This window comes from Tachysurus vachellii, chromosome 8 (genome assembly GCF_030014155.1).
Source record: "Tachysurus vachellii isolate PV-2020 chromosome 8, HZAU_Pvac_v1, whole genome shotgun sequence".
Lineage (NCBI taxonomy): Eukaryota > Metazoa > Chordata > Actinopteri > Siluriformes > Bagridae > Tachysurus > Tachysurus vachellii.
The window spans coordinates 12,753,749-12,781,704 of record NC_083467.1 but is presented as its reverse complement, the minus strand read 5'-3'; the positions used below and the strand labels follow the sequence as shown (position 1 = coordinate 12,781,704).

General features: G+C 39.3%; 1 protein-coding gene across 2 annotated transcripts in view; it reads right to left on the bottom strand.

Annotated features, from left to right (window-relative positions):
- ncam2 (neural cell adhesion molecule 2) overlaps positions 1–25,658 on the bottom strand; it is a 163,113-nt gene extending 137,455 nt beyond the window's left edge. For both annotated transcript variants that reach the window (XM_060876299.1, XM_060876300.1), the window contains exon 1: positions 25,411–25,658. In XM_060876299.1, the coding sequence (XP_060732282.1) occupies positions 25,411–25,462 (52 nt within the window). In that variant the 5' untranslated portion in view covers positions 25,463–25,658. The remainder of the gene's footprint in view (positions 1–25,410) is intronic.
- Between the last annotated feature and the right edge of the window lie 2,298 nt (positions 25,659–27,956).

Sequence of the window (27,956 nt, the reverse complement as noted above, 5' to 3'; positions counted from 1 at the left end):
ATACTGTATGTTTTACCTCATTTCCGGGTTAATTGAAATGGAACACGCTTTGGTGTATGCGGTTTTCAGAATGCAATCAAAAAGAAGACGAAAAAACAAAAAACAGCATCCCAGACCACCTCCTGAAGTGGATTGAACGATCGGATTTATATCCGTCTCGAAAACGTTTCAGGCGGGCATTTAGACCTGGTCTTTTTACGATCGTATAGCTATCGGATCACGTATGAAGTGACCAGGTGTAAAAAGCCCCAAAGCTTGAGGTGTCACAAACTCACCAAAACTAGACGGCTGAAGACTAGAAAAATGTATACATGACAATTAGCTCAGTGTTCTTTAGTAGACTTCACAGTAACAGAATCTGAATCCAACAGTACAGCTTTGCATGTGTTGGAGGGGGAGATAAAACAATCTGTTGCAATCATGTTAGCACGGACCAGACAACTGTTCATAAGCCCTCAAAAATCTTAATAATCAAAAAATATATACAGCACCAATGCTTTTAATAAGAAGAGTCTGACAAACAAATAGAGGCATTGTTCTAAAATGTCTACTTAATATTTGCTATAAATATCCTATTTGATGTTAGTTGCTACCTGATTATTTTTTTTTGTTTCTCAGCCCTCCACGTTGTCTCACACACTTTCCCATTCCATAATCCCTCTGCCTTCCCTTTGATTTCCCTTTCTCTCTTATCCTCGAACACGTTTTTTTCTTTCTCCTTCCTCTTTGGTACTGTGCTCTAAATCAGGTTTGTAAAGAGTGTTAGAAGACCTGCTGTGACAGACACCGAGAGACAGAGAGAGAGAGAAAGAGCGAGCGAGAGAGAGAGAGAGAGAGAGAGAGAGAGAGAGAGCATCACCATCCTACATTATTAATCCTGTTTGTTTGTGTGCCTTTTCCACTCATTAAATAGCCAGGCTGAGGATGAGAGCTGGAACCCTCAAGCCATTGTGTATTTTTTCCCTACCTCCCTCCATATCATTCTCCATCTGTCTCTCTATCTGTCTCCTTCTCTCTATCTCTCTCTCTGTCCCCAATTAGGCTGCAGAGTGGAGGCCAGCAGACAGCACCTGCCTGTGAGAGCGAGGCGAGTAGATGAGAGAAAGAGCTTATGACTAAACCTAATACCCAGATGGAGGGGTGGGAGAGAGGATGAGGTGAACATGGACAGAACATCTGCGCATCTGCAGCGTTAGGGTGTACATGTGCATCTGTGTATGGGCGTGCTCAAAGACGAAGACATGCATAATAAATGCCAAAATAAATTACAAGTGACTTCCAAGTAAAGAAGATTTGCAATCATTGGAGTAGGTGTTACGGGGCAACAGAACAGCATTACTACCTTGCTCGATGTGCCTTGACAATGTTATGGGACTATAAATTGAGATGTGTAATAAATCACAAAACATGACAATGATTCAACTCGCTGAATGATTTACAATGATTTATTTCTTTTATTGGAAGAGGAGACCATAAGATGCATCTGATATTCTTTAAGACATCGTTTTTATTTAGAGTGTAAACAAAACACAACGAAACGTTCGCCAATATTCGTTCATTATCGAACAGCGTGTAAAGATACTGATAACAGATCTAATAGAATGTGGTACTAATATAATGGTTTTCTAACCATGCTTTCATTTTGTAACGACTTCCAATGGAGTTAGGTTCCACTCGTTTCTAATATTCTCCCTCTTCCATAATTCTTCGGGTCTGATTTCCACAGATTGTTTAGTTAATCTTCGCTCAATCTCCTTGACATTCTGTACTAGCTCAGGCAGATGTTGTTGCCTTCTGCAATCAGGTAAAGTCAAACAAAATCAGAGGCAACCTTTTGCTGCTCCAAACTGTTTTTGCTGTTAATTTTTACGTTTTGTATTTCGGCCTGACTGCCTCACAACATTTCATATTTCACCCTGTGAAACATATCATGAGATGAATATTCTTTTCTTTCCATCGAGGGATACAAGCGTTTACATTCAACTGTATGAGTCACCATATTTTCTGATGTTGTGATTACACAATTCAATGTGAAAGAAATCATTTCGCACTAAATTTTCAACAGCATGTCTTACCAATTGCTGTAATGCAAGTGTTTTATTATTTGAAATTTAGACTAGCCACAATCACAAACTGCAGTATAAAAGGTTTATAGAAACATCTCTCAACAAACCTACAGTATATATTAGAGACAAAATACTATGAAAATATTTCATACATGATCCTTTATTCCCACAGAGAACTAGACCGCCTTGTCAAAGTTTTCATGGCCGAACAACAATAAAGAACAGCAAAGGATTTTCAGAATAAATTCTCTATCCTGTAACACAAAAATAGACACCAAGGTAGGCAAATAATAAATGCATTAACTAGCCTAAAGCTCCAGGGATGGTTACCCAGATATTAGGCTATAAAGTAACAACACTCGGTACTTATCTATTTAGACATATACCGTAGCTGCAAACGACTACTTCAAGTACTACAGTACATACACCACCTTGGGGTCAAACGACACCATAAATGTCTGACAGATTACACAGCAGATTCCAAATAAAGTCTGTGGGATCAGTCTCCAAGGAATCATAATAGGGTCAATATTATTTTAGGTTAAGCTGTGAAAGAATTCCGTGCAATTTTCTAATTATTTTACAGACTGCAATCTTTGTAGTTCTTGTAAACACTAAGACTATTCATTCATTATTAGAGGAATTTAGTTGTTATCCAAACTGTAGAGTTTTAATATGGCTAGACATCTGTTGATTCTTTTTTCCCCAAGTGTAGATCAGTCAATATTTAGTGCATGTACATATAATTCATATTTTGTATGCCTACAAATGTTTCAATTATACAAACTACTTACTAAATCTGAGTGAAAAAACGAAAGTTTGAACAAATTCCATGGGCTGGAAAATTTCTATTTTCTATAGCAGAAAATCTAATACACCCAAAAAGCCACAGGGGTACACACAGGGGTTCACGTTCACGTATTGGCGCTCTGCCCAATCAACTTTCTGCCATACTGTTCTAGAGGCTGCTATAGACTTCCAGCATAGATTGATGGGAAAAATGCAAACATAAAACCTTCACTTTTTGTGCTTGAACCCTGAATAGGGACCCAAGTACAAGTTTAAATCATGGGCTGTATTGTTCTGTCTTCACATCAAATGTTGTTGTTCTTTCTGCTGTTCCCTGTTCAGGGTCACCACAGAAGATCATCTGGTCCGCATATTTGATTTGGCGCAGGTTTTATGCCAGATGCCCTTCCTGACACAACTTTCCCATTTTATCCAGGCTTGAGACTGGCACTGAGAGAGAGCTCTTCAGTGGTTGGCCGAGTTACCTGCAGGAGAATTAAACCCAGGCTGCTGGAGCAAAAATGCAGGCCTCAGGCCATCCTTAAAAATATTCCTGTTTGCCGTAACCCGGCCGATCCTGTCAATTTAGAACCGACTCAATTTTTTTTTCTTGCCTTAAGTCCGACCGACTTGCCGGTTGTAAGTTTGCGTTAAGACTGAACGATTTTTTTTTTACTCTTCAAACTAATACAAATTCTATTGTTCGAAACAATGTAATGCACGAATCGATTGGACCAACCAACACAAGTTTCGAAAACAAAAACGATTGATTTTAACGCCTTTCTCTTGTAATGCGTCACACAGCAACTGCAGCTTCGGACACACGCATAACAGCAAATAATACTTCTGCACAATGTTTCGCTTTTTACAACAGAAATGTGAATGGTGTTTCCGACCGAAGGCACGGGTTGAAGACCCAGTCAGTGACGTCACGATATGCTAATTTGTTTAAATTCATACCTACGTAATCACCATCACCAAAATTGTACTTGTTTTTTTTTACATTTTTTTAAAAAAATATATAGACCTACCTACCGACCCCCTTTTTTTTTTTTTTTTTTTTTTTACTGTTGCTGCAAACCAAAATATTTTTAAGGATGGCCTCATATGAAATGTAAAAGATATTATTTGACTCTGGTTTGCATCTCTATTTGCTTTGTATATGTTTAACCACATGGTTTTATATGTACACCTGCTCATCTGCTGAAAATTTCAGATAAAAACCTAAAGCCACCACGGTCCCAAAACCCAATTTAATAATTGAGGGAACTGTGCGCATTATCTAATCTCCTCAGCTTCTAATTTTGAAATTGTGTACATACTGTTAGGCCTGATGGCTATGTCTGGGCTTGGTCCAGGTCAGAAATTTCATCAATGCAACCCTCAATTGTTCATGTAATTAATGCCACAAGCCTGAAATGAATCAGAAAAATCTGACCAGTGTGCTTTTGGCTAGAAGATAACATGCCAACAAGCAGCTGTAGCTCTGGTTCATAACCTGAACTGGAAATGAAGGAATAAATTTAGTGTTTGGATGATAAAATAGAAACAAGAGAATGCATATCGGTATTTATTTCATTCTGGTTACTCACTGCCTAAATGGATAAAATCGAGACTTTTGAAGCTGATTAGTTCTGATGAGATTACTACAGGAATACGCTAAGATTGCATGTAGATAAAAATCACTCTGACATGTGTGTGCTGTGTGCAATGGCAGAAAAATTTAATTTCACACGCTTCAAGCTCATCAAAGAGACAACGCATGTATCCTGACTTTGATGTCGCATAAATAGATAAGACTTCTTACATATAATTTTCTGTAAAAAATATGCTTTACAAATGAAAGAAACTCATGTAAACTGGGCTGCATTCAAATTAGACTAAAATATCTGTCGATGAAATCTGGCCCTCATATAGTGTTAGCCCAATTCTGCCTCTCAAACTGCACCCCACTGGTGATGCTGCAATAAAGCTGTGTGACACTGTGAGAAAATAGAATAAATACTCAGTCCCAATATCAGGAGGGCTGCATAAATATGTAGAAAGTCTCTGGGTAGCTATAACCTCTCCATTATTGACCACAATTCATAACCAGCACAAATGTGTGTCCTTCTCTAACTACCTAAGTGGAATGTAATCAAACATGAGGAGCTAACTGTGGCCAAACTCCTGACAATTATACTGTGTGTTAGTGAGAGAGAGAGAGAGAGAGAGAGAGAGAGAGAGAGAGAGAGAGAGAGAGAGAGAGAGAGAGAGAGAAAGTGAGAAAGGAAAACAAAAATAGAGAGACTTGTTTAGGCCTAAGCCTTGCTGTGGACTATATTCAATCAATGAATACAGAGGAGTACAGTAGTGTTTACAAAATGAAGTGGTGCAGCCTCATTTGTAAGCCTTTGACATTAATACACATACTGAGGAGCAAAGCAGGGTGAAAACGCTATAAAACCAAGAAAATCCATTAAACCCCCTCTTTATATATTCCTGTCTTTTTTTTACTGTCTCTTTTTTCACTATCTCTGTTACAAGGCCCAAATGCAGACAAATGTGCAATTACCTTAATAATCCGTGGTCAATCTGAAAGCCGGGAAATTTATCTGATATACTGTTGAGGTGCGCAACTGAGAAAACACCCGTAAATGTAAATTACACTCAATCCATTGGAGCATTGGAAAATATATTTACACGTGGGTTGTAACACTTTATTCGGGATTATTCGTCAATGGAATGTGTAATTAGTTACAACTCATTTTTTTCTGGCAACCAGAATAAAATGTTTACGAAAAATGAAAAGTCTTGAGTATGTGTAGCGAGGATTTTTTTTTAAGGTCAAACGAAGTTCACAATCACATATAGAAAACATCTTAATATGATAATCATCATAAAAATATCAACCTCCATAGCAAATATATTTATATATATATGTATATATATATGACAAATGTACTAAATGGTATGATAGCTATAATTTGCAAATGCACGAGCAGTAATTTAGGTTTGCCGGGGTTATGTAGATGTCTCCACTGCACAACAATCTTATCATGGGATCATCCTGTGAATGCTTATTTGCCACATGCTGTTAGACACTGTCAACGCTTCTGGCGCGTCTTAACGGAGCAGCTCGGATCTGCATAGCATAAAGTTTTACGGCAATGGATTCGCCCTTGATGCATGTATTGAGTCAGTTAAAAATATTAAGTGCATATATGAGGAGCCAGCAGCAAGTTGTAAATGAACCCCAGAGATTCCATCTGTGCTGAATTGTTCTGCATAAAATAAAGATTCGCATACTGCAAAAGATTTAGCAGAGCCTTACATTCTCATTTTATTGAGGTAATATTGAGTAAAAAAGCAGTGTACTAAGCAATGTAAATTAGAAAAAACCCGTAGTAGCCATTAGCCATCGATCTATTTATATATATATCCATTATGTCAGTGTGTGCTGTTATTTTATGTGTAGATACTATATCCCTACCACTGCATGGTCTTCAGTACTGATGTCTGCGCTGTCATTTCTCAGTGAGGTGTTTGCTGATGGGTGTAATCTTTAATGTTAGGATGGAATCCCACTGCTTCACACTCCTGAGCTGAGCTGTGATGAGGAAAATAAGGACAGGTGTGCGTCTAGTGCATAAGCAATGTATGCCAGATGGCAAATATGTTTAAGATATAACAACTGAACAGTTTTGTGCGTAGACAAAATGAAATAAAACGTTAAATCGGTTGGTATTCACACTTAGAAGATTGACTACTGGGAAGCAGAACTGAAAATGAATTAAGTGTGTGTTATGATCTAAGAGTTACTCATATGATCAGTGAATGACTGCAAACAGACACGATTACTCCAGCAATTCTTAAGGAATTTGCCTGAAAATGTGAATCAAAGCCTGAGGGGAAAAAACGGGGGATTCATCCACAAGTAGAAGAGAAATCTGTGGAAACACGAATACATCCGATCTATGAAACTGAACCTAAAAAAAAACGTAAAAAACATAAACATAAACTTTATACTTGTCTTGTGTGTCTTCCTTTTATAAAGCTCTTTGGTATGCACTAAAGTGTCGTTAAACAAGCATAAATCTTTCTGCATTTCAGTTTTAACAAACAAGCTCTGGATTCTCATTTAGGTGATAATTAATTGCATTAAGCTTTAATTAATGAACAGAAATCTCAGTTGGAGGGCAGAGCCCTGAGATTTGAACGAATGCTTTAATCAGAGGAAAAGTGGATCATGGGGAGAGGGAAAGAGAGAGTGATGTTTACTAATGGAGAAGGGAGAACTGCCGTTCCACATCAGCTGCGGCGCTCCTTCCTCAGTCTCCAATATTGAGATGCATCTACTGCACTGCTGGAAAAATGAACAGTGGCATAAAAGGGCACCAATGAGGAATTTAAAGGACACATACTAAAATACTCCTTCTAGATCAACACTAGGCTGAAGCAGTCAATACCATGTAGAAATAAATGTGTTAAATGCCATTGAATACTGTATGTTTACATTGTTATGGCGATGCTAAACACTACAACAACACTGCACAGTAACACAGTTGTTGGTTTTATGAATATGTAATGCATCATGCCCAGGATTTAGCATCAGGACCAACCCCAGATCTTCTATTGTAAAAACTGTTAAAACGTTTCTAGGGTGTTTCCAAGATAAACACGTTGCTCACAAACAAGGCAGAACAAAAAGTTCACACATTTATATGATCTAAAATTAGATAACTGTAATGCTACACTGTATACCTGTTGCTTTTAATATGCAAATCTTGGCTCCTGTGTTTTAAATAATATTAAATAATATTTAAATTGCTATGGTGGTTAGTTTCTCAACACAATTCAGTTGAACAACAGCTGCATTTAAGCAATCAGTGCATGAAGGATAACAATACGATTACCCTTATTGACTATGTGACAGGCGCACACACACACACGCACACACACATGCACACACACACACACCCCCGTGCACACACGCACCCACACACACACGCACACACACATGCACACACACACGCGCACACACACATACACGCACCCACACAGACACACCCACCCACACACACACACACGCACACACCCACACACACCCACGCACACGCATACACAGACACACACCTAAAGTGAGCTATGAATCTAATAAATGTAAAAAGAAGTAAGCAAACAAAAGAATGACCCCAACAACTGTGTCTAATGAAGCTAAACAAATAACATTATCTACTCAGTGTTAAATGTCCTATTACTGAACATCCTAATAACAAAATGAGATGTGAACAAAGCTCATTGGCGTATTTGCTGTCTCACACTGAAAGGCATATACACAGAGCGCATTTATCAAGATCGATTTTCACCCAGAGTTTTTTATGTGCTGCTATCTGCAGAAAAACAGGAAACTGCCATAACTAATTATTTAACCTGTCATTAATTCTGCTCGTGTCCAGTGGCGAGGGTTTGCTTTGAACTGTGGAATAAAACACTGCTCATAGCCTTCTCATGATTTTAGTATTATACAAACAGTAATTCGGTGCAGCATGAAACACTCTTTATCTAAATAGTAACATGGTACGTTCGTATTCTTATCACAAGCCATTAATTGAATTGCCATATAAACTAGAATTCCTAGAGTATTTGATAGAAAAATGACTTGAGGCCAGAGGATAATGGAGAGTCTTGGTTTCTGTCAAGGTTTTGATTTTGGAATGGTTGGAAATTGTAAGATGTGCTTCCAAAAATTCTATTCTGTCCCGTATCTTTGCTAATGTATTAAATAAATATCAGACGAGCAAGCACACAAGTGTTGATGTAGGGGATATTGCCGTACTACAGTGAGTGTGATATTGCTTTTAAACAGTTCTATAAACAGGAAATTAATATAGAGTAACTGACACTTCAGACACAATATGGACAAAACGTCTTTTTATTTTTTTCTCCGTCGACAAACAATAGTTCCCAAAGAAGCCACAGCCGGATAGAGCGCTGTGTGTTGAGGTGCTATACAAAAAGTCTTTAAGAGCACCTAATAATACATTAACTCGTACAGCGGCAAATCAAGAAATTTTAAGAAAGGTTCAACATTTTGCAAACATGTTGTGACTTGGTTTAGAGGCTACCGATGTGACTGAAGACCGTACAGTGCGGTCAATATCACTATACTACTAAACGCAACACTCACAGCATACTACTAAATACTAGAATAAACTCTCTTCTGCCAATAGTTCCATATTCTTTAATAATTCTCTTTTATTTATTTTAATATATTTGATGTACTTTTTGTATCATCTATTTACATTGTATGTGTGTGTGTGTGTGCGCCCTTAAAATAAGAGAGCCTTCATTTTGTTGTGCAGCTGAACAATGACAATAAAGTATTCTTTTCTATCTGATACTGATATTCACTGCTGATTTTTATACACAAACAGCAAATCTCCATTACAAACAGCTAATGGGATGCATTAGCTTGGTTGGTTATGGTGTTGGACCACTGCTTGGAAGTTCATGAGTTTGAATCCCAAGTCCACCAAGTGTCCACTGCTGGTCCCCTGAGATAAAATGTCAGTTGCTCTGTATAAGGGTGTCTGTCACTTTAGTGGCAGGAAAGCGTGTTGCTTACTTAAACGGTATTACTATGGCATCCAGTAGGAAAAATGCCTACGTGAGACTTGTAATAGTTTCGGCGTAAGGAACGATTATTCATGGAATGTCGCTTGTTCAATCAATCTAGTGAAGCAGAACTAACTTTTGTCTAAATACCAATATATCCTATGCATCTTAGTTCTAAACCTTGGAGGTAAATTGCTTTAGACCCTTTTATGAATTTACAAGCTCTATCCTGCTGTCTCCTTGAAAACAAGACACAATATGCAAAGTCATAGGAAAACCGTAAGAGCACTAAAGAAGACGAAGACTGTGTACTTTTTAATAAAGGCCCGTGTAGCAGGTGGAGTTGTGGCTTTGTGCGGTTTATACAAAGCCAAAAGCTGCAACGTTATACGTTTATACAAGCATATTGAGTGAAACGATGCTCATATCAATAAGCCACAACACAATTAGATTATGAAAGTAGCATAAATTCAGAGCTCTTAGCCATAGGAATTAATATTTAATAGTGTTTCCCTACAACTGTCAGTGCAAAAGGTTAGCAAAATGGAGCTGTCCAAAAGCATAGGCACAAAGCCCAGAGTAGCAGAAAATCAAATTACATTGTTATCTGAATTATATAGAGCATTCAAACATTGCCAAAAGGGCATGTCATTGTCATTATCTCGTTGTTATTGTTGTCTTCATTATTGTGCCTGTCATTACATCTTATCATTTTCATTAATTGGATATTTTTCAGCATAATTGATTTGAAAGATAGCCGGATCACAATATTACATGTACGGCTGGTGTCCTCTTCGCCGTTACTAACGCATCTGCCTCGGGAGCCACCAGTTGCATCGCTTGCTTTCTAATGTGAATTTCATATATATTTATACATCATTTTTTCACATTTGTACAAGAGCAGCCCAAAAAAATTTCCATAGTGCAGTGAGATGCTAGTCTCCATATGGAAGGCAGCTCATTAGAGCTCTCTCATTAATCTCTGCTGCATGATTAATACCCGGCCCATTTGAACTAGAGGCAGGCAGGAGCACGCCGAATCACAAACTAATGAAGACGATTCACTACCCCCTCCCAACACTACTCGCACAAATATTGTTCTAAATGAGTAGAGTTCCTATCCCCTGGCTAGATCGCACAAACAAGTGTGACCACCTGTGCTACTTCGTTATTCGCTCTCATTCTCCCTCGTTTACTTTCACAACCGTTGGTTAAAAACAGAAAATATATTTATTACGCGCCTAATATAATTAATGCCACTGGAAATGAAAACAGATTAGATGTACTGTGTCTCCTGTTCTTTATTACAGAACTGAGCAGAAATGAGCAAGGTTTACCAGTTTATCTGCACATTTGCATAATCACACACACACGCACACATAGACACACACACACACACACACGCGTTCTTGTAAAAGTCTTTTCGAGTCTCAACCCTTGCTGATCATTCTGCATGTTCGCCGTCACTGTCCATTCCAATACTCATCTCACACGCACACACACACTTCTTTATCTTTCTCATCCTCTCCATGACAACCCCTCAATTTCTGCTGCCTTTCACACACTTTCCATGACTGCTAACTTCATTTCATGCCACGTCAGCTCCCTAACCTCTCTCACCCCTTTTCTCTCCCTGCATGCCAGGTGCTTCTATCACCTCTAACCTGTCCATCTCTCAAACATGCTTAGTCTGGCTCACTAACAACAGCCTTTCTCACTCTGTCTCCTCCAGTGACATACAACCTGGCCGTACTGCTCATTTTGCTCTGACTTCATTAATTGCTTTATGCTGTATTGCTGCACATGTTAATCACACTGAACTTCTAATGTGCCATTTATGTAAATAAAAGCCATTTATGTTTCAGCCACATTACCGTTTTTAGTGCAAAAATGGTATTGTTTGTCCGTAATATCTTAAAAAGGTTTCCCAAAATGAAATGTGAACACAACAAATCAAAATGATGGCTATTTTGTGTCCTTTCTGGCACAAATATTATTTTTCAGTCATTTCATTTTCATTTGTTTCGGAGAGTTCTCTTTCAGTGTCAGCAATCACATGTCAAAATGCCAAATTTCCCCTTATCCAAAATACAGCTAGAAAATTGTGTTTCCAGATCCGTTTTCTAAAATGAATTCAAAAGATAGTGTTTTCAAACTCACCCTTTTTATGCACACTGTGACACACTCACCCACCTTTTTGTGTTGACCTTCACCACACCATAGACTCTCAACCTATCCTCTCCCTTACTAATCACCCCCCTCATCACCGCCCTCACTCCCATGGTCGCTCCTTCCTCGTTCCCCACAGCTCTGTGACCTCTTTCCCGCTCTGTAACGGCCAGTGCAGCTCACTAACAGGTGCCCTACCCAGATAATTAACTGTGTGCATCCCCAAGCGGCATTGGAACGGCTCATTTGCACACTGCAGGAGACCTGTCTAATTGCATTTTCAGCAGGCTGATTAAAGCCAAGCCATAAATCACTCGTGCTGCTGACTTTGAATTGAGCCATCAGGCACGGCATGGCGTCTAGTAGAGCTATACACACAGGCCCACATACCACATGCTTATACTTCTGTAAAGTCTGAGCTGCATAAGACTAGAATTGTAGGGTCTTGTTTACACACAGAGTTTTATCAGTATTTCCCTGCTGCCACTAGTACAGACAGAATAAAAAAGAAATAATCTTTGTTTTTACCCTTCCATATGTATTTCTATGTTGGAAATGCTCTCAGAGCTTGAGCTTAAAATCAGTCTGACTTAAGCGTCCATTTTAATCTGAGATATTAAGCTTTCTAATCATGTTATGTATAATGAACACGTCTTGCACTGTGAGACAATCTGTGAGGTAACCAGATGACTGATAGAGACAATGGACAATGACAGAACCAGGAGGGGAAAAAAAAAAGGAAAATCGTAAAGAGATGTACAAGCGCTCTGCATGAGCAGTGGAGTGCAGAGATGAAGGACAAGCTCATGGAACTCACAAACGCCTGACTGCTTTTATAATGTACCAGGCTTCCAACAGGTCTTACAAGATGCAGTGGCTTTACTGCACCTTTGTGGTACATGTTAATAGGGTTGTGGATTTTTTTTTTTAACACTGTTTCTATGCTACAATAAACTCATTTAGATTTAATAAGAAATGGAGATAGTTCTGGTACAAAATCATACAAAATGTTTAATCGGGGAACCAGGAGGACATCCATGCAGAGAACATGTCATTTGTGTTATATAATAACTACAGTATATAAAATGAACACGAAAAGTCAAATAACCACAGAGGGTATGTGCTGAATGGGGAATTGCTGCCCAGCTATATTTGGTCTCCCACCTTAGAAACTATAGAGACACAAACTTTACAGAAAACTGGAGAGTGAAAAGAAATAGAAAAAGAAAAAAAGAAGCGTGAGACAAAGCAGACAGATATTTCTCTTTTCCTGCCCTATGTAATGTGTCTACCCCGAATCCAGAGTTAATGGGGAGTAGCTTTGCCTCCATTCCCTACCTCTCGGCCCATTTAAGAAAGTAATCACACACACACACACACACACACACACACACACACACACACACACACACACACACACACACACACGCACACTCAAACCGTGTCTATTAGTCCAAGATTAACATCATTACATTAGTATTGTGAAACACAGGAGACAGCTTTGGTGTCCAGAGTAAATCTGATTATTATGGATGTGACATGACACATTGGGGTGAAGAGGTGTACAGAGTGGTGGAGGATAGCAAAAAAGGAATGAGGGAAGTAGAGGCTAAAACAGAGAAATAGGGATGAGGAAAAGCAGTGTACATCATGGTGTTAACTCTCTTAGTCTGCTTACATACAGATTAGACAGCAACAGCTTGAGTCAACACTCTAGAGAATGAGCAGTGGTTGAAAACAACCAGTAGAACAGCAAGATATAAGCAGAACACACACAGACACACACACACAGACCCACACACACAGACCCACAAACGTCTACAACAATACAAAACACACCGACCACATTTAACAGAAAGACAAGCACCACACACCCGGAGATACACAGTGATTCACTGCAACATTAATCATGAAACCACCGACCGTCACATGATATGACTTATCTGGGCTTTACACAGTGATTTTTTTTCACGCCCCGTTTCCACTACATAGGGAAAAAAGCGAGACACTAAAGCTTTCATTACTGTGATGAAACACTCTCAGATTCACCATGCCAGCAAGGTCAAACTGGCTTTTAATCATTCATTTACAGCTTCCTGCCGATACATATCATATTCATTACATTAAAGCTAAATTGATGTTTGTCTTAAATGTCATTGCTGTGGCTCCACATTGCAGGCTAGATATAAGTTTGGGGGTCACTTCGCAATGACAAACAGTGTTGCTGTAGATGGAGCCGACAGATCTGACTCTGGCTATAATTACAAGGAGACTCGAGGGAGCACAGCAGGGTCAAACTCACTCACAGTTTTTTTGACACGGTGCTCAGAGTATTGAATACAGCTGGGTGTACACTGTAACACATACCATGAGATTACAACCCCTGCTGTTGTCCGTGAATGAGTAATTGGACGCCATAATGGTAAGGACACGACTGGATGGTGTTGAGTGAGATTTACTTTAACAGTTCAATTTTTCAATATGGACTTGTGGGTGTCTATAAATGACTGTAAATCTGGCTGCTATTTGCTCACCACAGAGTCTTCATTGTTATTATTATTCTTTGTTTTTACTTTATTTAATTATTTTCTGACTCTAATGAACATAATGGCTCTTGTGTGCATGTTTGAACTTTTCACTTCAGGAATACCCATTAGTAGCTAATTCATTAAACATTAGTTTAAACACGAAAGCAGTACAAGGACCTAGCTTTCACGTGTGAAATTTATGGTGACGGTCGCCGTATTTTTCAGAAATTTACCAAGGGCCTGCAAAGGAAGCTTTTAATTATAGATGCATTAATTCTAAAGCTGAACTGAATGTCTATTTTTTTTAATAGACAAGGCCTTGAACAAGAGGGTGGGCACAAAGTGCATATGCTCGTTTCTAATTCCGCGTCAACACATGACAGGAAAATCACAGGGGCAGAGGAGAATGTACTCTCTAAATTGTGCTACTACATGATAGGAGGAAAGGGGGAGCACAAGATTTATTCATGTATGCTTCATAATAACTGGGACTGGGAGGCTAAAATGCCAGCCTTGTGATTTCATTTTAGACATTATGAAAATGGCCTCACATCCCTCTGGCTTTCTTTCAGGCATTGTGTGTGTGTGTGTGTGTGTGTGTGTGTGTGTGTGTGTGTGTGCACGTGCATGTGCGTGTGTGCATGTTTGTAAGTATAAGACGGAGAGTGAAAGAGACAAAGAGCATGAGATTGCACAATAACTCATACCACTAGATATATCTTCAGCTTTAGCGTGTGGTTCACGTCAATGAGGAAGGTCCATGCTATGTCTATTAAAGCTGTAATAAGCAAGGACACTGGCTGTGCCTGAGAATGCGTAAGCGTAGTTACTAATGCCGGGGAGCCATGAAGCTCCTAAATCCTACTGTGACTGTTTCAGGGTGTTCTCTATTCAGCGCTGCCTTTCTCCACTTCCATTTTGCACAATTTTCTTAGTCTCCTCTCATATTGGCCTCTTTTCACCAACATCAATCCTCTTAGCTTGTCAGTCTCTGTATGTTGGCAGCAGTGAGGTGAGGAAAAAAGAGGGCTGCTCTGCAAGCATGAAGCCTTAGAGAGTAGCTGATGACTCGTAATCGATAGTTCTGCTGTACTGTACTGATCTGCATGGAGCTTCATATATCTTTACTTGTAGAGGTTGAGCTTAAAATATTCCACATCATTCAGTCAGTATTAAGAAAACCTTAAATAAAATTAGCATTTTAATTAATTGCATACATCTGGGGGATTAGTGGTTGGCATCTTTGAGCAGCTTTGGGGTTGGGGGTTCAGATCAGTTCTCTGGTTTCCTCCCGCAGAAGGTATGACATGCCTGTTTGGCTTAGTGGCATCTCTAAACTGTCTGGTACAGTATGTGTTGTGTATGATTGTTGAAAGCATTGGGATGGGTTGTCCAGGGTGCTTCCACATGACCCTGTGTATGATAAGCAGTAGAGAAACTGGGCATATGAAGGTTCATACGTACTATAGGAGTACATTCTCCTACAGACTTCTTACACATTCTACATTCTTACACACTAGTTCCTAATACACTATAAATCACTTCGCTGGATCCTGGAAATAAGCTTTGGAAAAAAAAAAAACCTAGGAAATTTCAAGCACGTTGAGTTTCTAACAAATTCCTTCAGGGTAATTTTGCATCTGTAAAAATAAATTGCTATTCAGCTTGGCAATGACGTGTCCTGTTTGCTAAAGTTCAATTATATAGTTATTTTACCTTAAAGCAACCATGGTAAGAAATGTCTATTAGAAAATAATCAATGACACGCCTCACTGTAGATAAAACTATGTCATTCTTAATGTGTGTGAGTTCACACAGGTTATGAATAATTGTGTAGCAGGACTACTAGAGGATGCTCTATTCATGCTATTTACGATGAATAAAGAAAAGGCTCATTAAAATGAACTTTGTTTCTCTGCCAACGTACAACGCAAAGATACAACCTCATCAAATTGATTTTCATATGGAAGTCCCGCAGGGGGGTAACAGCCTTTTTGCACAAGTTTTGTGGCACTCCATTCACTCAATTAACTACATAATACAATCGATTTATGCCCTGAAAGAAGTCATACACCAGCAATTTCCCATGAGCCTCTTGACATGTCTTTTATAGGACAACCTATAAAAGTTAAATTACATGGCATCTAAAAATACAGGAGGAGAGCAGGTCAAGTAGAAAAAGGTTTTCAATATCTCATATATGTATATAGCGGCAGGAGGGCAAAGAATTGGGATACTTACAGTCCTGCTTGCAGCTTGTGATACTTGAAAGCATAAGATGCTGTGCTATTGTCTTTTTTTTCCCCCTTAGTAAATGAAGAGTGCAGAAGATATTAAATTGGCCTAACAGCAGGCATATTTTCAGAATATATTATTTTCCTCTGCATTGCTGGTAGATGTGTGTGTTGTGGGGGGGTATAAGGAGTAAGTTGAAATAACTGGTTCAGTATAGTAGTGACTGAATTTCACATCTATATTTCTGATCCGTCCTGCAATTATTCAGTGCTTGCCTAAATAAATGTGTGGCTAAGCCACTCATTTTCAACCTGGCACATATGTCAACCTGTGCTAATGTTAAGCTGCCAGGGCTGTTGGCACACACGTCTCCCAGGTGCTAGAGATGCACCTAGCGTCTGCTGTCCAAGCAGCTCAGCATGGGAGACTGCCAGCTAAAAAGCATTAAAAAAAAAAAAAAACAGGCTTTATTCCAAAGAATGAACATCAACACAATCGCTTGTACTCTGCATAGCACATACATTCTGGTCTTTTCTTTGAACCCAGCTAACATAATGAAAATCAATGAAAGCCTTAATATTTTTACTGCTCTGCGGCTGTGATTACAGTTGTGTTGTGCGCTTTGCATGCTCTGGAGTACTGAACTGCATGCACAGCAGGAGTGTACCACTCATGGTAGCCTACTGCGGTCAAAACTGAGAGCTACTATCACTATGGTACAGCATTCCAGCTTCTAAATAAATGTTAAATTGCTTGAGGAATTCAGTGAGGCTGATACACCGTTGCTCTGCAGAAGTTATACATAAAACAACAATAAAATGTTTTTGGAGCATGCTAATAAATCATAGTTCCTAATCAAATCTTATTAAACATCATCTGGCTATTGGTAGGGGAAGATGGGAATTTGCTTTTGCTTACCTTCATCCATCCAAAATAAAAGAAATGAAAGTACACGATTTAGTATCAATTGATTTAGTCCCTACAAATGCTTCTCATCTGCTTCCACATAAACAACAGCAGTCAAATAAACACTACACAACAGAGCAGTAGCGACTTATATGGCTAATCCTCTGGGTTGTTGATTGGAAACCCTTGAGCAAGGCTCTTAACCCTCTATGCTCCAGGGGTGTTGTGTCATTGCTAACCCTGAGCTGTGACCCCAACTTCCTAACAAGCTAAGGGATATGTGAAGACTTTCACATTGCTCTAATGTATAAGTGACAAATAATATAGGCTTCTTCTTCTAGACTAAAGGTTAAATATGCTAAATCTTTCATCTTCGATCTTTGATAAAACATTGACTTGATTGTTGAGCATTTGTTGTATTTTATCGTGTAGCACTGGTGCTATCTTTCCAGAAATCTAGGTATTATATGTATATATACACTCACCGGCCACTTTATTAGGTACACCTTACTAGTACCGGTGTGGTCTTCTGCTGCTGTAGCCCATCTGCCTCAAGGTTCGACGTGTTGTGTGTTCAGAGATGCTCTTCTGCATACCTCGGTTGTAATGAGTGGTTATTTGAGTTACTGTTGCCTTTCTATGAGCTCGAACCAGTCTGGCCATTCTCCTCTGACCTCTGGCATCAACAAGGCATTTGCGCCCACAGAACTGCCGCTCACTGGATATTTTCTCTTTTTCGGACCATTCTCTGTAAAGCCTAGAGATGGTTGTGCGTGAAAATCCCAGTAGATCAGCAGTTTCTGAAATACTCAGACCAGCCCGTCTGGCACCAACAACCATGCCACGTTCAAAGTCACTTAAATCACCTTTCTTCCCCATTCCGACGCTCGGTTTGAACTGCAGCAGACCGTCTTGACCATGTCTACATGCCTAAATGCATTGAGTTGCTGCCATGTGATTGGCTGATTAGAAATTTGCGTTAACGAGCAGTGGGACAGGTGTACCTAATAAAGTGGCCGGTGAGTGTGTGTATATATATATATATATATATATATATATATATATATATATATATATAACAAATGAAGCCTGGTAACATACTACTAAGCTTGGTTGTTAACTGTAGTGTTAAAGCACCACTGGAGCAGAACTAATTTAAGATGGTCATGTCTTGTCAGCCAGCAACTGCCTTTAAGTACATTTAAGTAGTTCACTTTCTGAAAGACAAAACAACAACAGCTTTATTTAGAAAACTTGGCTAGGTTAGGCTACAGGAGGGCACGGTGGCTTAGTGGTTAGCACGTTCGCCTCACACCTCCAGGGTTGGGGGTTCGATTCCCGCCTCCGCCTTGTGTGTGTGGAGTTTGCATGTTCTCCCCGTGCCTCGGGGGTTTCCTCCGGGTACTCCGGTTTCCTCCCCCGGTCCAAAGACATGCATGGTAGGTTGATTGGCGTCTCTGGAAAATTGTCCGTAGTGTGTGATTGCGTGAGTGAATGAGAGTGTGTGTGTGCCCTGAGATGGGTTGGCACTCCGTCCAGGGTGTATCCTGCCTTGATGCCCGATGACGCCTGAGATAGGCACAGGCTCCCCGTGACCCGAGGTAGTTCGGATAAGCGGTAGAAAATGAGTGCGTGAGAGGGTTAGGCTACAATGTACCGGCTATCTCAAAACTCCTCTCCGTATCTTTACAATCGCCAGAAGCTTCTGGAACTTTCTTTCCACACAAAACAAAGGAAATTAATAGCCGAAGCCAAATCAAACCAAACTTCCTGATGGACCATCCATGCCTATTAGTCTAGATGACCTGTGATAATAAAGGTTACAAACCAATACAAAAGATATTACTTACAGTATACTGACAGGCTATGTAGGAATTTGGTAGATAAGTTGAAAAATTTTTTAAAAAAGTTTAATCTGTGTAAAATTGTAAAAAAATAAAAATGTCTCACTATCATCAGGTCTGCAAGTGATTCGACACTGATTCTAAAATTAATCTGAATTAATCCTAACAATATTCAATACTATAAGGATGAACGCTACCTAGCTAATAAATAATATAGTTTAGGTGCTAGCTTCTGAATACAAACTCCAAATATTTGCACACAAACTTAATAACTGTTAACTTTGTATTGCAGAAGTCAAGAAACTAATCAGTAAATTCTTAACTTACCCGCTGGAGAATTTTGTTCCTGTGTTTGGTTATTGTTTAATTTGCCCTCATTCTCGGATCTCCATCAGAGCAGTGCTGCTCCACACACAGTCAAAAACTGCAGTTTTCTTGACATCGATTAATCCTGTGTGTAATATTCCAAATTTCATCAGGTTTGACATATTGGCAGATTTTGCAACTACTAGGTTAAGGAATTTATTTCACCAGGAATTGTTCTCATCTACTTTTATAAAGTACAGCCAAATTCTATCCTCTGTGCCATATTCACACGCTCTCTTTTCAGTCTCTGTGGTTCAAAGAGCCAGACAGACCACATAGTAATTTGCCAAGGTTTTATTGTTTGAATATCCCTTGACGATGTCAAAAACAGGCACTGAATTTGTTCTAAGACTGTTAACAATAAATTGTTTCAGTTGTTGCTGTCAGATACCAAACCCAAACTGTGAGTTAGGTTGGTATTCCTCTTTTATTTACTGCACAATGAACCATTATCCAAGAAACTAATTAACACACACAGCAGTGAGTTTCATGGCACAAGTGGGTGTCACACTGGGGTTCCTGCTGCCATCCTAGGAAAATGCCATGTGAAGTGTTGCAGTATTCTAAGCATTGCTTCTTGAAAACATTGTCAAGAGACATTTCAATTTTCAGGTAACACTATCAACTCCTGATATCATTTGAGAAGATCATACTCTGGTAGGGAGCCATTTAAATAAGTAGCCCTAGGCTAACAAACACCTTACACTAAGTAAGAATTCATATATTATGGAGAAAGTAATGAAGAGATTTAGTGTCTTCGGGAGCATCTCTGGTTACTGAGTACTGACTGTATGTTCAGATAACAGTTGCACAGTTGCACATTTAGTCATCATGGTCATGGACACAATATATACTCGTATAATATACAGTATATGTTTACTAGAACCCTCTTTGTGCAGAATCGTCTATTTTTGCACATTGTCCTGTATAATATACATCATGAACACGAGTCGGAACTATTTTGTGTATTTGTCCAGTAATGTTTTGTATTGTCTGTTTTCACTGATTTTTGTCTTACACTGTCTGCACTAGGTTGCACACGATGCACTTTATGTGTCTAGGACAGCTTACTTTAAGTCCTTCGCTCTGTGTTGTTGTATGTAGCACCATGGTGCTGGAGATACGTTGTCTTATTTCGCTATTGTACTGCATCAGCTATGTATGGTTGAAATGACAATAAAAGATTCTTGAATTGACAAATATCTTTAAACTGTAAAAACATCTGGTTTTATATAATTAAAATTTATATCCAAAAGGTGTCCAAATTTTGCACTTTTGCTTAAATAAAGTTTTTTTAGTGCAATTTCCTGACGATGCATTATTGATTCTCTTCGTTTGAAAGTTTGCCTGCCGTAGCCATTTTCTTATGAAACAACTTTTAAAATTTTAGCTGTAGATGACCTGAGATAATAAGGGTTACAAACTAATACAAAAGGTTGTTTGCTTGGGGGGGTTTTTATCGACAGTTTATGAAGGACTTTAGTAGGTTGCTACAGTAAAGCAGCTGAATCTGTTTAAAACCACTCAACCGACCATTTATCTGTCAGGAAATGGAAAATGTCCAAAACATACTATATTTAAACTATAAAAACACATCTGATTTAAAATAATTAAAATACTAGTATTTATTGATCAATTCGTTTGTTTAAATAAAATTCATTAATGCACTTATCTACTGTAAGATGGTCCATTATTTATTCTTTTCATTTGAAAAAAAAAAAAAAACACTTGGAATGAGTATAACATTTGGCTATTTTCTTATTAAACAACTTTTTTTTTTTGGTGAATATTCTGGATGTGACATTAAATATTCATGAGTTCACTTGGCATAACACTGAATTGAGCAACATATCAGACTGTTACCAAAATAAATGCAGCTTGCTAAACGACAGATAATTATCCAGTTGGGAACACTGACGCTAAAATGTTAGTCACACGACAGGCCTAAATTAAAAAATAATGCCCTCCAACCAGGAGAACTGATCTGATTGGAGACAATTACGCACATCAAGTAGCTCATTGATAGGTGTTCTTGATTAGTACATGGCAACCGTGCCGTTCATTTAGTCATTTTTTCATTAAAAATTAATTTCACAAGAGAAAAACTAGGAGATTCATTATAACGAGATACGTGTTAGTGGCTCAAACAAGCACTGACTCATTCTTTGTGACTTTTGAGAGGTGTTTGAACATAACTTTAACTTTTTAATTACCACTAACTGTGACTTGTTAGAAATAACTATTTACAAGGTTGATGAAGTGATGGATGGGGTGTTACAGTAGCACATTATTACTGCCCAGAGCACTCTGAGTTCAGCTAAGCAAGGGTCTGTGTTCAGGGTCTGTATAAAGGTCATGCGTAAAAAAAATAAATAAATTTAATACACTCATTTGGGACCAAACTAGAGTTCCAAAAGAGCACCGGTGACACTTTCTTTCTCGTTACTGCCAGGTGACACACCTAAGTGTTCACACATGAACATTGCTTCTGGGCATTTACGACTGCTCCTGCTGTGCTGAGTGCGAATGAGATTTAGAGAAATGCCTTCATTATGGCATTTAACACCACGATGGACTGTCTCCCCTGAGACAGGCACAGCACATAATTCATCACAGTAATCTTCATTTAAACTAAATGGACAGAGCTCCTCAACAACATACATTAGCAACGACCTGAGAGTCAAGTGGTCTAAAGTGAATATCTCTCTCAGAGAAGTCCAGGTTGAGACTGATCACCACAGAGATTGAGAGATAGAGAAGAGATCAAGTATAGTCATTTCAGCACACTCCAAGGCCCAGTCCAAATTGTTTCTATCTATCTATCTATCTATCTATCTATCTATCTATGAAGATATGTATATATTTTTGTTTGTTTTTTTACATCTCAAAAATATATCATTAATTAAAAAGTGTATTGCAATATTTTGGATGTGTATTGGAGCCTGAGAGATTTTTATTCCCGAACTCACAGAAACAATATTTTGTGGACATCTGCTCATCACACCCATGTGTGTTTTGGACATCCTATTCCGTTTTTCCACCTTTGCTGTTATAATTACCTCCACTCTTCTGGGAAGGCTTTCCACTAGATGTTAGAGTGTGGGGATGTTCCCATTCAATCACAAGAGCATTAGTGAGATGATACACGGATGTCAGGTGAGGGGGCCAATGGTGTTCAGTGGGGTTGAAGTCAGGGTTCTATGAAGGCTACTCGAGTTCTTCCACTCAACCTTGGATCTCCATCTATGGATCTCACTGGGTACATGCTTGGGACCCAGAGTTCCAGTGAATGGAAATTGTAATGCTACAGAATACAAAGACATCCTTACAATACAAAGTTGTGTGTCGAACTTTGTGGCTACAGAGGAAGAGCCACATATGTGTTTGATGGGTTCAGCTGTCCATATTATTTTAAAACATTTAAAGCTTCTTGAAATATCTTCACGACTACAAGTCCCATTGGTTAAGCAGTACTAGATATTTTAAAATGTTCCCAATGACTGAAAGCCTTCATCACTAAAAGGCTTTCCCAATGACTGAAAGCCTTCATCACTAAAACAATACAGCGCTCTTTACATCTAAAAAGGTCACCCTGACACCTTGAGATCCATGATCTGTCTATATACATCTACACCAGAATATTTTTGCCAGCATATTCAGAAACCAACTAAGAGGCACATTTCAACCTGGAACAGCAGGAAAGGATTTGCGATATCATATGGCATATAGTTCCCACTTTCCCACTTATAGTTCCCACTTTCATAAACAATTTCTAATCTGCAATATTGCTTGTCATTGGTTTGAAACATTTAAAGGAAAATTTCAACCAACTTTTATATTAACTTTTAGAAATATCAAATAAGATTCAATTGCGTCCTGGATTTAGTTCTGTCATTAACATGTTGGTTTATATTTATTTTGGTTAATGACTTCCTACATTACCCACAATGCTGTTGAAATACATGCTGGTAATGACACCATTGGTAATTAAACCTTGCTTCAAATCTACCTAAACAGACTTGTGCAGTGTATAAATTTCAAACTATCAACTTTCATATTTATATTATCAACATGCTAGTCATTATTACAGATTGCAAACTAGCTAAACTAAGCCACAACAGCACTGTATAACTGCATTGCAATCTGGATCATAGGATTTTGTATTAGACTAATATGAAATGAATGCTTTTTGTTTTTTTATGATCTATTAGTGAAACCTGACCTGCTTATGTTTGTTGGTTTATGTTGAAACCTTTTCTCCTACAGACGTTTTAAAAACACAGACGTTGTACCATAACTAAAGATACAGTACACAACCTTCACTATAACATGAAATTATAATGTAAAGGTAATATAAATGATTCCTTGAAACCCATAAACACCCCAGTGCAAGATAGAACTAATGGGTGGTACCATCAGGGTTACATCATTTGCACTTCTAATATGTATCTTTCTGCTGAAACCTGGATATTGTGTACATGTACCTTTATCACTTCATCAATCATGCATTTTTTAATCTTCAGGAAAGTGTCATGGTCACAATTGAGCCACAGCCTAATTCCATGAACAATGGATGCAAGATCAGAACACAAAACTAATTGGGCTGCAAGTCTATTGCAAGGCTACCAGAACACCAACCTAGGACAATTTAGCACGTCCACTTCACCTGTAGGAATCAGGGTTTATATTTAATGTATATAACACGTTTGTTTACAGCATTCTGCAGACGCTCTTATCCAAAGTGATCTTGTTTATACAGCTGAGTAATTGAGGGTTAAGGTCTTTACTCAGCGTCTCAACACAGGCAGTGCACTTTGAGGCCCTGGGATTCAAACTCACAACGCTACCACATATAAACAGAAGCTATTTAGTTTTCAGTGTTAACTTTGCATATTCTATATAATACAAAAGATGTAGGGTAGAACCTTATTGACAAGGAAATGTGTAATAGAGTACCTTTTTTTATTATTTTAGATAAGAGTTCAATGCCAACCTTCAGATCAAACCATCATGAGGTGCTTCTATAGTATCAGTGTAACCACAGTGCAGAGTTTAAGTGTGATAGCTGTATTTTCACACTACTTAGGAGACAGGGTTTGTATATATATATATATATATGTAGAGAGAGAGAGAGAGAGAGAGAGAGAGAGAGAGAGAGAGAGAGAGAGAGAGAGACACAGAGAGAGAGAGAGAGAGAGAGAGAGAGAGAGAGAGAGAGAGAGAGACCTAAGTGCGGTTCAAGACGTTGCGTACTTGTGTAGGCTTGCTGGTCAGTATAAAGTGCTCTATCTCCACCTGCTGTCGTGTGGAAAGAACCGGAGTGTGTCCCAGCAGGCAACACACACACACACACACACACACACACACACACGCCCGTGTGCACGCGGAGTGGATCAGAAGAGCGCGAGCGCACCACGTCACTTTCACTCTGAGCTCAGACTCAGTAAGAAATGTACAAGTTAATGACAGGAGACTGAGATTGTGACCTGAGCTCAGTGGAGATTAGTGACGCGTGAGAGTGGCGGTGACGGACGGGTTAACGCACTCAGCTGTCCAAACGCTCGCCCTGCATCAAGACCACCGCAGATTTAAGATACATTTCTTAAGATGTTTCTATTTAAACAAGCAAACATGTTTCGAGCACTTTCCAGCTGCACATACCGACAGACTTAAACGTGTCCTCTGCGCGAGCGCGTTCATGCACTACCGTGGCATCGCTCTCTAAACAAGCTGGAAAAAAGAAACGCTTTTCCACAACAGGACGTGCCCGAACTGCAAAACACCGCCAAACAAAATTAAGCCCCGCTGCTGTGGCGTCTCGTTTCAGCTCTAACTCACACTCGTGCACACTCACACGAGCCCAAACGCTCCCACGCGCACCAGAGTCACCTCGGCATCACTTCACCGTACCTTCACTGCTGCTGACGAGCAAACCGAACACGAAGAGCAGCTTCCCGATCATTGTTTCAGAGGGATACCGTGCAGACCGACGACCGCTGTCCGTTGCTCGAAGTGAGTTGGATGTGCGCGCGGCGACAGGAAGGAAAAAAAAACACCGCTCTTCGATTCGCCCGCTTCTCTGCTGTCTCGCGTGCGTCCGTTACTGACGCGCGCGCGCACTCGTCAAGATCCACTGCCACTGGAGAGAAGCAGCGCGAGCGCAGCCTCAGCTGCCACCGTTTCGAGTCGTTCAAACTCACCGTTCAACTGAATCGAACTGTGCGAGATTTGATTCGTTTGATTCCTTTACTCAGTGCGGCATTTCTGTTTCTGGTGTCTTTTTTTTTTTACCGGTTTGTCTTGAAAAGAGACGAATATCTCAAAAGTCAGAAAATGTCTACTGGAATTTAAAATGATAATAAATCCTCTGCCCCTTTAAGCCACGCCCACTCCATGAACCCTGTTATAGCATCCAAAAGAGAAGAACCATAGACCAAGTGCTCAACGTGCACCACGTGATCCCATTTACATGCACTGTAATGTAATGAAAAAGAAGTTGATCAATGTGAACGCAAAGCTATCAAAACAAAGCTTTGGAGACACTTTAAATAAAATGTTGCAATGATTACCCTGAAAGGAAGTTATTTAAAACATCAGAAAATTCAAGAAAGGTCATTTAACCTGAAAGCTGGAAAATGTTATACACTTGTGTCCAAGGATAAAATTCTTCATGGGACACAAGGATAAAATTCTTCATCAGATAAACGAACCAATCAACTGCAGACACAAATTACGCAGAGAAGTGGTATTGAAAAGGTACGAGTTATAAACTTGTATTAACACCTGCATCCTGGGTATCAAGTCTTTCATGGAGAATGTGAACACTTGTATGCCAGAAAGACTGCTAGAAAGAATGAAACTACGACTAAACATTACAGAATTTAATTTGCCAGCTTTCTATGGATTATTACATAAACAGACCCCTGACCTTCTCTGATTCACATTTATCTATGTACATTTCCAGCATTGGGCAGACACCCTTATCCAGAGCGACTTACATTTTCCCATATATATATATATATATATATATATATATATATATATATATATATATATATATATATATATCCATCCATCCATCCATCCATCCATTTTCTACCGCTTATCCAGGGCCGGGTCGCGGGGGCAGCAGTCTAAGCAGGGACGCCCAGACTTCCCTCTCCCCAGACACTTCCTCCAGCTCTTCCGGGGGAATACCGAGGCGTTCCCAGGCCAGCCGAGAGACATAGTCCCTCCAGCGTGTCCTAGGTCTTCCCCGGGGCCTCCTCCCGGTTGGACATGCCCGGAGCCGCCTTAGCTGACTCCTCTCGATGTGGAGGAGCAGCGGCTCTACTCTGAGCTCCTCCCGGGTGACCAAGCTCCTCACCCTGTCTCTAAGGGAGCGCCCAGCCACCCTGCGGAGGAAACTCATTTCGGCCGCCTGTATCCGGGATCTTGTCCTTTCGGTCATGACCCAAAGCTCATGACCATAGGTGAGGGTAGGAACGTAGATCGACTGGTAAATAGAGAGCTTCGCCTTGCGGCTCAGCTCTTTCTTCACCACAACAGACCGGTATATCGACCGCATCACTGCAGAAGATGCACCGATCCGCCTGTCGATCTCCCGCTCCATCCTTCCCTCACTCGTGAACAAGACCCCAAGATACTTAAACTCCTCCACTTGAGGCAGGAGCTCTCCACCTATATATATATATATATATATATATATATATATATATATATATATATATATATATATATATATATATATATATATATGTAACTGAGCAATCGAGGGCCTTGCTCAGGGGCCCTGCAGTGGCAGCTTGGTAGACCTGGGATGGAACTCACAACCTTCTACATCTATGTGTTATATATGATTGTATAAAGCTATTTAGCTGTTGGTATAAATAAGTTCCTGTGTGAGGTAATCATCCTTATCCCTCAGCCCTGTTGAATTCGTGAATCTGAATGACCCAAAGGAGTTTATTAATTTTCTATAGCAGCATGGCTCAGACAATAGTGCCATCTGCCATTACCAGCTTATTATTAAGTAATTCCTCTTAAAGTATATTATTCAGTTACTGATATTAATTATTCAGTAACTACATTGAATCAAGTAGGACAGTTATGTAGAAAGGCGAGTGAGTGAAGTCTATACCTGGTATATATGATGGATCCTGGAATATCTTTACTTATTTATTTATTTTTTTATATTTAGATATTTTTTTTAATAAATTCATTTGTTGCATTTTAATATGCATTTCACATTGTATTGTTTGTATTTAATTTACCTAGGCAAATACATGCTCAAAAAATTGTACAAATGCGTAATGAGGAGATGATACTGAAATTATGCTCATCAATATTCAGTCCTCAGGCATATCTATGGACTTTAGTGTCAATAGAGAGTTGCAAGAGAGTTTGGAGAGATGCACACTATAGCACATGAAGTGGAGTTGTCTCAAAAATTCTGA